The 13,126-nt window shown below is 39.9% G+C and overlaps 1 protein-coding gene across 2 annotated transcripts in view; it reads left to right on the top strand.

Annotated features, from left to right (window-relative positions):
* Nucleotides 1-337: 337 nt before the first annotated feature.
* myo1ea (myosin IEa) overlaps nt 338-13,126 on the top strand; it is a 26,465-nt gene continuing 13,676 nt past the window's right edge. For both annotated transcript variants that reach the window (XM_044017572.1, XM_044017570.1), the window contains exons 1-12: nt 338-466; nt 1,485-1,579; nt 4,684-4,771; nt 5,851-5,940; nt 6,367-6,498; nt 6,606-6,740; nt 6,831-6,963; nt 8,781-8,977; nt 9,065-9,145; nt 9,918-10,004; nt 10,949-11,032; nt 12,145-12,312. In XM_044017572.1, the coding sequence (XP_043873507.1) occupies nt 353-466; nt 1,485-1,579; nt 4,684-4,771; nt 5,851-5,940; nt 6,367-6,498; nt 6,606-6,740; nt 6,831-6,963; nt 8,781-8,977; nt 9,065-9,145; nt 9,918-10,004; nt 10,949-11,032; nt 12,145-12,312 (1,404 nt within the window). In that variant the 5' untranslated portion in view covers nt 338-352. The remainder of the gene's footprint in view (nt 467-1,484; nt 1,580-4,683; nt 4,772-5,850; nt 5,941-6,366; nt 6,499-6,605; nt 6,741-6,830; nt 6,964-8,780; nt 8,978-9,064; nt 9,146-9,917; nt 10,005-10,948; nt 11,033-12,144; nt 12,313-13,126) is intronic.

Below are 13,126 nucleotides of genomic sequence, written 5' to 3'. Positions count from 1 at the left end.
CACTGCAGGTCTCTGGGGATCTCTGTAGGCCTCTGTAGGTCTCTGTAGGATCAATGTAGGTCTGTGTAGGTTCACTGTAGGCCTCTGTAGGTCACTGTAGGTCTCTGGGGATCTCTGTAGGCCTCTGTAGGTCACTGTCGGTCACCTACAATAGCATCTTTATTTGCCTTGAGCGTCATGTTGCTTGAGGCCATAAACCTTTGGTGTATTCTCTGTTAGTGTTTTAGGCTCAGGCTTAATCCCCAAACACTGTGAGATTAAGTCACTTGTTTCCACCACAGTTTCATATGTGAAAATGTAACAGATGTTTTCAGTTTAAATCTGTAATTCAAATCTCCCTGGTCCTGTTTTTATGATCCTTAATCTGAGTGGTCAGACGTACATCGGTCCCGTGCTCATCTCTGTCAATCCCTTCAAGCAGATGCCGTATTTTGGAGAAAAAGAAATCGAGATGTATCAAGGAGCTGTAAGTAGACTTTCATCACATGCATTACCCTCAACAGCCACTTTATTAGGTACACAGGACACTTCATTGTTGCCTTTCAATCATGTAGAATCAGTCTGGTTATTTTCACCCAGACAACAAACGCTCACTGTCAACAACCCCGTCATGTTCAGAGTCACTTAAATGACTTTAAACTTCAGTAGCTCATCTCTTCTCTCTGCACTGACCTGCTGCCGTGTGATGCACTGTTTAACGGCTGTACCTAATAAAGTGGTCGATGGTTGCACATACATGTTGTCACATTGCGGGCAGTTTTTGATGAGTTATTGAAATGGAATAACATGTGAACAGTCTGAAGGACGGAGGGTTTTCCATCAGGCTGACGCAGATGCTGCTCTCACTGAGCCGAGTCTGTGTCAGCTCACAGTGGGTTTGTCTTCTGGCTTAAGCTTAAGCCTTCACTTGAAGACTTTGAAATCCTGAGTGACTGTGAAAAAAAGTTTGTCAGATAATCGTTGAAGGCAAATCTGTTCAGAATAACGTGAAACACTCGTGAAGCTCCTGACGTTACTGAGGATTTCACTCACTTCCAGACAGTTGTAAACAGTTCATCTCGATCATTATGGGATGCTTTAACATCCTTTACACTGGAATGAACCTTTTTGAAATCCTATCCCATGACCTTCATCAGTAAATGTTTGGATTCAAATCATTATTTCAAAAACACAGAATCTCTGAACAATAACGTCTGAATTAGAAGTGCTTGTATTTGCTCGCTCATTAGTTTGTGATGATAATTAACAAATACACATAATTCTCATGAACACACACACACACACTGTGTGCAGTAGCATCTTGCAGCACTTACCCCTGCTCAAGGGCACACCAGCCTTTGACCTGTCCCAGGATTTGAACCAGCAACTCCCCAGTTACAAGCCCAGTTTTCCAGCTTTCACATAACAGGAAGTTCCACTTTGTGATGTCATAAAATCATGGAGATGATTGTTGCCCACTGATTTGATTTCCTGTCACATCTCAGGCTCAGTATGAGAACCCTCCTCACATCTACGCTCTGGCTGACAACATGTACAGAAACATGATGATCGACCGCGAGAACCAGTGCGTCATCATCAGGTGAGTCACGTGACGCGTGTGTGTGTGTGTGTTTAATGTGATCGCTGTCAGACTGACTTCAGAAGGTCAGAGTCAGGAGATTGTGATCTGCGAGATGTTCTAATGAAGCTGAGTGTGATGATGGTTGGGAGGGAACAGCAGATCCCACAGAACAGGTTCTACTGCATGGTTTGCTGCAGATGACTGAGTGACAATGACATGTTTGTTTGGTGTTTTTCCATCACTGCATGAAAAAGTGTTCTGATGTTCTCATGAAGAACATCCTGGTACAAGCTTCCACAGCCTGTGTGAGTGTGGTGTTGTTGGTGTGCTGCCGTCACCTGGTTCCCATCGCGCTGACCTCATGACAAACGAGCCCCTGCTTCAGCACTTTGACCCGTTGTTTAAACAGCCAGCACAGAGCAGGCACAGACCAAACCGACCAAAATGAGCAAACAAAAGCGTGGAAGTGGTTTCATGATGAAGCAGGTCTCATCAAACAAAGGCTGCAGGTCAGGCCGTGTGGTCAGCATCAGCCTTTCTCATATTTACTGAGAAAATGTGGGGGGGGAATTCAGGCCAGAGGAAGGAGGTTTAGCACTTTTGACAAAATCCCTGAAATAAACGTCTTTGCCGTCGTGCTTTACACAGCATGTGACTCATTTCCTGAGAAAACATCCGTCACATTGTACGTACGTCGTTGGTTTCAGTCTGTTCAGTCAGTCTGTTAATGGTGAGATCTAAACGTCTTTCAAAGATTAAATCTAAACTTTTGACTTTAGAAAACTGTCTCTTCACAAATAAAAGTCCAGTTGTTATTATATGTATATATATATATATATATATGTATGTATATATACGTATTAAATAAGGCAGGTTTATTCAGTTTAGGCTGGACTAATACCAGGACTCTTGGTTTCTCTTAGTTTCTTTGAATGATCCTTCCTGGTGTCATTTCCACACATTTCTGTGCTTTTCTCGTTCATAGGAGCCAAAGAATCTGGCTGTTGTTAAAATTCGACTTGCTTGTAATAGGACGATATGCCAGGATTCTTTTCATGTAAAAAAAGTAGAGTAGATTTAGACTCGGGGTAATACGTTCATGAACGTGTATGTTGCATTTATAGATGCTGATGATGGCGTCTTGGTTTGAATTTGGAAAACTTCCACAATGAAGAAGATGGAGAGATAATAACTTTATTGTCAAAAGTGCAAAAGGCAAAGAGATAAAGGACAAAAGGACAGTGGACAGCTCTGTCTCTCTCTTATCACCTCCTTAACTTTCCAGAATCATTTAAAGTTTTTATAACAGATAACGTACAGCAGTCACACAGGAGGACAGGAGGATCCTCCCTGACTATCATTGGACACAATAGTCTTTGGATTCTTCTCTAACTGAAGACTTTGACATCCCAGATGTTGATTCTGTCCACAGCTGTTTCAGGTCGCTGCAAAGACGCGAGGCGGACGGTTGACTGTGTCACGTCTGTGTCAGTTTCCAGTGTCTTCAGAATCCAGTCGTCGTGTTACCGTCACTAGTTTCCTTTCACATTCTTTTAGACGACTTCACCAAACCTGCTTCTTGTCTTTCATTAAATCTGCTGTAATAAAAAAAGTGCATTCATGACATGAACACATGGAGTTTGCAGTTCAGGTTTTGAAATTGAAAGTCATCATTGACAGTGAAACAACAACTTTAAACACTTATCACTGGGAGATAAAAACAGTTGATGTTAAAAGCCCTCGTGTAACTTCTGTGGGAAAATGCCGTGCACATGATTATATTCATGAGTATAAACACACTTCAGAGTCTGGGATGACTTAGAAAAGTCCATCTTTAAACCCGTGTTTTAAACTCACTTCCTTGTTTGGTTAATAAATATCTGCAGGAGTTTACGACACAATGATGTTTACGCTTCTGATGAGATTCTAAAAATATCACAGCGATGGTCTCACGTGCAGAGATGGACATTAAAACTCATTTATATGAATATATACATGGAAGTAATGCAGCGTTATGTAGGGGAGGGAGGAGAGAGGGTAATGGAGTGACCTCTGTGACTTCCTCTAACAGCCTGCAGCTGTGTTACCAACCTGTCTGCTGCCAACCACAGGTGTCAAATAAGTGAGAGGCAAAATTGAAGCATTTAACGTCCTTATTTCTGCTGGAGTTTCTGATCTGAGATGACGTTTGATTTTTGCTTCATAAAGTGAAATAAACACAGAGTTAGTGGTGAGACAGTTAAAAACCCTGAAGTCAATAATGTGTAAACACACTGTAAAACATACTGTAAAGAGCAAGTTCTGCCTTTAATACTTATACTTATACTGTGTTAGAGCTGCTGGACAATGTCAATAAAGTATTTATCTATCTATCTATGTCTGCCACCACAGTCATGTGACCTTTGGACCATTCTGCTCTTATATGGCGAGTTAAAAAGACTTTTGTGTCAGACTGATAACAGTATAATATGATACAGTTCACATATTAACTCACTGGTTATTCACTGGTTATTAACTTGGTCATTCACTGGTTATTCACAGGTAATTCACAGGTTATTAACTTGGTTATTAACTTGTTTATTCACAGGTTATTAATCCTTGGTTATTCACAGGTTATTAACTTGGTTATTCACTGGTTATTAACTTGGTTATTCACAGGTATTAACTTGTTTATTCACAGGTTATTAACTTTTATTCACAGGTTATTAACTTGGTTATTCGGTTATTAACTTTATTCACAGGTTATTAACTTGGTTATTCATTAAGGTTATTAACTTGGTTATTCACAGGTTATTCACAGGTTATTCACATTATTAACTTGGTTATTCACAGGTTATTAACTTGGTTATTCACAGGTTATTCACAGGTTATTCACTGGTTATTCACAGGTAATTAACAGGTTATTAACTTGGTTATTAACTTGTTTATTCACAGGTTATTAACTTGGTTATTCACAGGTTATTAACTTGGTTATTCACAGGTTATGATGTGAGGTTCAATCCCTCGTGACGACGTGACTGAACTTGACTTGTCTGAGCAGATTGTCATGTGTTTCCAGTCGTTAGACGCTGACCTCAGATCAGATGAACGTGTTTACTTCAATGTTTGTCTGTGTGTTTCAGTGGCGAGAGCGGAGCAGGGAAGACGGTGGCGGCCAAATATATTATGGGCTACATCTCCAGAGTGTCGGGGGGTGGAGCCAGAGTTCAGGTGAGACTGGCTGCTGCTGCTTCTTCTTCTTCTTCTTCTTCTTCTCTGACAAACAACAACAACCATGTTTTTGTGGCACAGATTTAATGTTTAATGAAATCTACTTAAAGGATAAAAGATGAATACAAATGTGCAGGAAACGGATGTGTATCATTTTGCCAGCTCACACAAAGATAATAAAGACCAACAATCACAACAAAGACAGATGTTCTTGAGTTTTGCCTTTCATGTATTATACAAACAGACTGTGAATGCTGAGTGAACCTGAAAAAGATGAGTGAATATTATTATTAATATTATTATTGTATTTCTGTTTCACGTGGATTTGACAAAAACTGAGATTCAACATGTTAAAAAAGAAGTGGTGAAATGCATTTACTGGGAGAATAATCACCGTTATTTTAACTTGAATACTTTCTTCATATTGTAACGTATGAAGATCAGTGACAGAATCACAGTTTTTCACTTTAATCTGAGGGATGAGTGTGATGTGAAGCATCCCCCCCCCCCAGCATCTGACCCCCCCACACCAGCAGATGTCCACTTCCTAAGCTCGATAAAGATCTAAGTTTGATGAGGAAATGCCTCGACCATGACGACTGTGTGGATTTGAGATTTAATCCACATCACAGATCGTCTCTGAGCTTCAGAGCGGAGAGAAACGCCACTTAGAATAAATATGAATAAATACATATTCACACACACATGTTACAGGGTGCTGTGATTATTAGATGAATGAACATTCTAAAACATTAACTCACTGTAAATATATGTAAAAATATCTCACATGTGAAGAGAAGCGTTTATTTATTTTACAAGACAAAGTTTTTCCAAGAAAAAAAAAAAAACCTCCAGAGTAATGATTTCCATTTACTTCTGTACAAAAATATGGAAGTGGGAGTTTTGTCTGGATTTGGATCATGTGTTTCTGACATGCACATGGTTCACAGATAACACACACACACACCCACACACACACACACGGGCTCACACATGTGGAAAGTTCCAGAGACCAGGCCCTCTGTCTGTCCCACCGTGTCCGTCCCTCTGTCTCACCATGTCCCTCTGTCTCCTCGCAGCACGTCAAAGACATCATCCTTCAGTCCAACCCTCTGCTCGAGGCCTTTGGCAACGCTAAGACTGTGAGGAACAACAACTCCAGCAGATTTGTAAGACTTTACTTTCTGTGTTTTTGTGAATGACTTTGTCCTGACGCAGAGTAAATATGTCAGTGATTTCTCCCATGTGTGTGTGTCACTAAAGACGACTTAGAAAAATACTCAGAATCAGAATCGATCCAAAATCACTCGACTGGATATCAGAAAAAGAAAAAAGTCAAATCCAAGCATATGAACCAAGGATGTGTTTTAAAAAATGTTCAAACAACACAAGATCTCTTCAGATCTGGAGCAGATTTTACTTTACAGGATAAAGTTTTTCTATACACACACACACACACACACACACACACACACACACACACACACACACACACATCAGTGGCGACCTGTAGAACAACCAGGTGCGAGTGTTCCAGCTCTCACAGCTCTGACTTTAAACTCCAGTAGTGAAAGAACCGTGCTTTGATCCGTCAGGGGAAATACTTTGAGATCCAGTTCAGCTCCGGTGGTGAACCAGACGGAGGGAAGATCTCCAACTTCCTGCTGGAGAAGTCCCGCGTCGTCATGAGGAATCCTGGGGAGAGGAGTTTCCATATTTTTTATCAGGTGACTTTTGTCAAAGTGAAGAGCGAAACAGATGATATTTGACGTCATTATCAAACAGAAATGTTCTCTTTTCCTTGTGTGTGATAACTGTGCTTTGTGCTGTGCAGCTGATAGAAGGAGCCAGTGCTGAACAGAAGAACACTCTTGGAATCACAAGCCTGGATTATTACACTTACCTCAATCAGTCTGGCTCTTACAAAGTGGACGACATCAACGATAAGAGTGACTTCCAGGAGACAGTGGTACGTTCACATGGGTCAAACCATGGAAATCAGTGCGTGTAGAGCAACACTGTGGCCCTTGTTTAAACGTGCCTGCCTTCACTTTCCCAGCATGCCATGGGTGTGATTGGCATCTCGGCCGAGGACCGGGCCATGGTTCTGCAGATCGTCGCCGGAGTCCTGCACCTGGGGAATATCACTTTCAGGGAATCGGGCAACTACGCTGCAGTGGAGAGTGAAGAGTGTGAGTGACATCGTTCATGACTTACTCACAACACTACGGCCTTGTTTTCTGCTTCATGTGGTTTGAGCCATAATGACAAACAGCAACTAAAACTCACAGGGAAACCGAGCGCGGTTATTTTTACTTTGCTGCTGGGACGTCCACGTAAAATAAAGCGTTTAAATACGTGTCTGCAGTCACGACTGATCATGCATTTATTACACTTCTTTAATAGAAGTCTAAAAAAAGGCTCTCTCTTATTTATGTTTCTTTCTCCTCTTTGGGCTCGTTTTTGTGTTTTTGCCTCTTTGATTATGTCTGGTGTTGTACAATAACAGTAAAGTATCCGTCATCCGTCATCCGTCATCCATCTCATGCAGTGAAACACTCTCCTGCTGCTGATTTATTCAGAGAACGTTTCATTCATTCTTCTTTACTGCTCCTGTAGTAACTTCCTGTGATTCAGCAGCTTATTGTGTTGTTGTATCTATGATCTGATGATTAAGAAAAGTCAGATCAGTGTATGATTCATGCTCTGTATTTATACAAATCTATTTTAAATACAGGCAAACAAGCTCGTCCCTTAATCAAATGTCCCAAAGTCAGACAAACACACACACACACACACACACACACACACACACACAGATATCTATGATGTGTCCATTGAGACCTTGTGTGTCCTTGTGTGTTTCCAGTGTCCTCAGCTTCTCTCTTCACCACTTCTTCTCTCCAGACACTTTTCTTGTGCATTAGCAGAAAATAATATGGTATAATGAGAATATTATACACTGTTATTATGAGAGTAAAGACACAAAGAAACGTCACCTCATTATTTCTGCTTTTAAACGACACACAAACAAACACAACAATCCACACAAAAGTTTATGTCACTGCATTTGTGACATAAAATAAAATAGAAGTGTGTCTGCATGGTCAGGAAAACTCTCTGAAGTGTCGTTAAACAAACTTCTGCAGCTTTGACTAACAAACCAGCTGCTGCTGCTGTTACTGCTGCTGCTGCTGCTGCTGCTGCTGCTGCTGCTGCTGCTGCTGCTGCTGCTGCTGCTGTTACTGCTGCTGCTGCAGTGGCGGTGATGCATTCCCAGACACAGTGAGTCTGCAGGCCTCAGAGCTATTTCCTCTTAGGGGAAGTGAGTCAGTGTAATAAGGCAGGGAGGGACTCTCCAGGGACAATATCAACGCCAGGTTGGGGCAAATGATCTGTGGTTTGTGCTCAACACTTCTTTTTATTTCGAGACTTGGAGCCAATTATACTTTTCTTCCATTTTGCACTCAGCTGTAATCTGAGCTCATCTTTAAAGGAGGTTTGGTTGCACTGTGAGTGGAACGTTATCACACGACACTTTAGTTCAGTATTGTATTTGCACTAGTTCTCTATTTTAAAGGTGAAATAAGGTCAGCGAGGATTTGAATATTCATTTACATACTTAGAACGCTTTATTTCAAACATGTTTCTCACAATAACTCAATAATTAAATGTGACGTCCTTCTGTCACAGCTGATGTCACCAAACATGTGCAACGAATAACTTCATCTGCAGCAAACAAAAAGAATTGTAACTAAAAGAAGAGTTTTTTCATTCTACTTTGACTTGAATCCGTGGGAGTGATTCTGATTCAGTGAGGACAGTAAACGTGTATAAAGTTGCATTGTAGAGCTCTTTATTTTCTATTTGTTTGGTTCATAGAAAATGTTAATGTTTAAATAATGATGTTCTCAAGTGTTTTCAGTTTGAATGATTTCTTTGTCAGTTTAATTATGAGAAGAGTTTTTAAAGAGAGCGTCTTTATTTCCGTCCGTCCTCTCGTCCACAGTCCTCGCCTTCCCTGCGTTTCTGCTCGGAATCGACCAGAACCGTCTGAAGGAGAAGCTGACGAGCAGGAAGATGGACAGCAAGTGGGGAAACGCGCTGGAGTCCATCGACGTGACTCTGAACGTGGAGCAGGCGTGTTACACGCGTGACGCTCTCTCCAAAGCCCTGCATTCACGTGTGTTTGACTTCCTGGTCGAGGTATAACTCCACTACATTTCATCAATAATCAAATGTCATTAAATGTCGTCGCAGCAGCGTCAAATAAACCTGTTCCTTTGATTTCAGTCCATCAACAAAGCCGTGGTGAAAGATCATCAGGAGTTAAATATCGGCGTGTTGGACATTTATGGATTTGAGATTTTCCAGGTCAGTGTGAGTCATGGCAGCTGTTCAGTCAGATGAACAGCTATTAAACAGACTGAAGGAACAGGATAAGACTAATTAATAAAGTATGTGGATTAAGTTCCATCTCCTGATCGAGACGGCAGACGTCAACAAGCTCTTCTAAGCTCATTAGATCCAAGTAAGAAGTGGTGGAAACCAAATGCTTGTGCTTTTCTTTCATTATCATTGTTATTATTATTATTACTATTATTACTATGATTATGATTATTATTATTGCTATTGTTATTATGATTATTTTTATTTCATTAAAAAGAATCATTTCATTAACTTGATTCTACAGCTGAAAGAACCTGATATTCACTGATAGTGTTTGTGGTTCACTAACCAGACTTTGAGCCGCTCGCTGCGTTCACACTGAAAACAAACATTAGTTTAGAGGCTGAAAACGTTTAAAGTCCAGAGGAAGAAGAAGCTGAATGTCCTCTGTGGTGCTTTGAATACAGGAGCACATTCAGAATGTGTTTCAGCTCCTTCAGAACTTTGTCTCGTTCTGGTTTTCAAAGAGCGTTCAGTCTCATGATGAATGTGGTTCTTGTTGTGTCAGCACGTCTGCTCCAGGGTCACGTCCATGTTTACACAATGTAAGAAAAGGTTGTGTTCATGGTTTGTGCTGCGAGGTTCACAGACTGAGCTTTCCTATGACACACCAGCTGTCTGTCTGTCTGCCTGTCTGTCTGTCTGTCTGTGCTGAGGGTAAAGTAAATTCAGTGGATCTGTGTTCTGTGTTCTTTAGAAAAATGGATTCGAACAGTTCTGCATCAACTTTGTGAATGAGAAGCTGCAGCAGATTTTCATCGAGCTGACGCTGAAGGCAGAGCAGGTGACATTCTCTTTATTATCATTATTATTATCATTGTTATAATTATTATCATTACTATTATCATTATTATTACTATTATCATTATTTTTATCATTGTTATCATCATTAGTATCATTATTATCATTATTATTACCATTCTTATCATTATTATTATCATTGTTATTATCATTGTTATTATCATCATTGTTATCATTAGTATCATTGTTATTACCATTATTATCATCATTATTATCATTGTTATTATCATTATTATTATCATTGTTATTATCATTGTTATTATCATTGTTATTATCATAATATTATCATCATTATTATCATTGTTATTATCATTATTATCATTGTATCATTATCATTATTATTATCATTGTTATTATCATTGTTATTATCATTGTTATTATCATAATGATCATATTATCATCATTGTTATCATTAGTATCATTGTTATTACCATTATTATCATCATTATTATCATTGTTATTATCATTATTATTATCATTGTTATCATTATTATTATCATTGTTATTATCATTATTATCATTATTATTATCATTGTTATCATTATTATCATTGTTATTACCATTATTATCATCATTATTATCATTGTTATTATCATTATTATTATCATTGTTATCATTATTATTATTATCAATGTTATTATCATAATTATTATCATTATTATTATCATTATTATCATTGTTATTATCATCATTATTATCATTATTATCATTATTATTATCATCATAATTATTATCATTATTATTATCATTATTATCATTGTTATTATCATCATTATTATCATTATTATTATCATCATAATTATTATCATTGTTATTATCATCATTATTATCATTGTTATTATCATTATTATTATCATTGTTAATATAATATCATGTCAAGCTTCCTCAGATGTTTTAATGCCATGATCGTGGACCCTGTCGTTACAGGAGGAGTACGTGCAGGAGGGCATCAAGTGGAGTCCCATCGAGTACTTCAATAACAAGATCGTCTGCGATCTCATCGAGAGCAAAGTAAATAAACTATTCACCAATAACAGTGTAAAATTCATGACAAACACAAACACAGCTGTGGCTGTTCATCAGAACACGTCATGGACAAACCAGGAGCAGGTTTATAAGAAAGATAATACAATACAAAAGAACTCAAGAGAAAGTTAAAATAAACTAAAGCTGCATGAGACAGAAGAGAAGCATTCAGAGACATTCTCTCATGTCAGCTTCACATTTACTGTTTACATGAAAATGAATATTAAGTTGAAAAGATATTCTCAACACATTGTTGTTTGGAAACTCTTGATTTATAAAAGTTCTATAAGTTTTACAGTTTTTAAAGTTATCATCACTCTCTGCATTTATCAATTAAAATAAGAGACGAGATATGAGCAGTTAAGTTTCCCATGAAAATCCACGACAAGAGCTTTAACACAAGTGTGTGTCTCAGAGGAGCAGCAGGAGACAGATGTGTGTGTCCTCTGACACTGAGACAGATGTGTGTGTGTGTCCTCTGACACTGAGACAGAGATGTGTGTGTGTGTCCTCTGACACTGAGACAGATGTGTGTGTGTGTCCTCTGACACTGAGACAGATGTGTGTGTGTGTCCTCTGACACTGGAGACAGATGTGGAGACAGATGTGTGTGTCTCTCTGACACTGAGACAGATGTGTGTGTGTCCTCTGACACTGAGACAGATGTGTGTGTCCTCTGACACTTTCAGGAACAGATGTGTGTGTGTCCTCTGACACTTTCAGGACAGATGTGTGTGTCCTCCTGACACTGAGACAGATGTGTGTCCTCTGACACTGGGACAGATGTGTGTCCTATGTGACACTGAGACAGATGTGTGTGTCCTGTGACACTGAGACAGATGTGTGTGTCTCTGACACTGGACAGATGTGTGTGTGTGTGTCCTCTGACACTGAGACAGATGTGTGTGTGTGTCCTCTGACACTGAGACAGATGTGTGTGTGTGTCCTCTGACACTGAGACAGATGTGTGTGTTGTTTACTCTGGTGAATTATTTCTACTGATTTCATACTTGATTGATTGATTGATTGATACTGTATTTATTTTGCCTGTCAATCAGCTGCTGATGCTCCCTGTTGTTTCCCTGGTGTTTTTGCAGAATCCTCCGGGCGTCATGTGCGTCCTGGACGACGTGTGCGCCACCATGCACGCGGTGGGAGAAGGAGCCGATCAGACCATGTTACAGAAGCTCCGGGTCCAGATCAACACGCACGAGCACTTCAACAGCTGGAACCAGGGATTCATCATCCACCATTACGCTGGGAAGGTCAGCGTTACTTTTATACGTGGTGTCTTTGTGACACAGAGAGAATGCAGAGGTTACGGTGTTGTTGTTAAAGCTCTCTGAGAATAGCAGCTTTTTAACGGTGTTGGAACAGGAGGCGTTCCTGTCGCGCCCTTCTTCTATGAACTGTCATAAATAGCAGTTCATTCAGCAGCTTGTGTCGTCATCTGAGTATTTTTACATTTTCCAGCTCCACGCTGACTCGCCTCTCTCCTCCTCTTGCACCTCCCTCCTCTCCCCTGTCACCATGTATGGTTGTTGGCCGTCCACATGTGTGCGGCAGCGTCACGCGCGTTGACCAGGCCTGTTTTTCATTGGTGCTCTGCAGCTCAGTGGCCGTCTTTGTTTTGGAGGTTTGTCCCGCGCCGGCCTGAGTCTGGCACACATGCCGCAGACTTCATGAGCCGTGCCATAAAGACTGGAGCGGCTCCCGTGACGCAGCTCCACACATTCCTGCAGTCACACAGTCACACAGTTACACCTTTCAGACCAGGAAGTCAATCCTGGGAGGTGGAAACTCTCATTTTCTCTTCACATGAAATTCAAACCAGTGATTTAGCTCAAAATATCTGTTTTTACTTTCATGCATTTTAAAGCTGCAAACGCACAACATTTGGTTGTTGTTGTTGTCGTTGTAATGATTCTGCCTCTCTTTGGTCTTTGCAGTGTTTTTTTTCACTTCTGAGACTTTGTGTTTTCAGTATTGTTGTCGACTTGAATGCGTTTCTTTGGGCCTTTCATTTCAATCATTGAACACGTTAAAAAATAACACAGTTAACGTTGTAAATATCTGGGT

This window comes from Solea senegalensis, unplaced genomic scaffold, assembly GCF_019176455.1.
Source record: "Solea senegalensis isolate Sse05_10M unplaced genomic scaffold, IFAPA_SoseM_1 scf7180000015604, whole genome shotgun sequence".
Classification (NCBI taxonomy): domain Eukaryota; kingdom Metazoa; phylum Chordata; class Actinopteri; order Pleuronectiformes; family Soleidae; genus Solea; species Solea senegalensis.
This window is presented reverse-complemented; position numbering and strand designations above follow the sequence as displayed.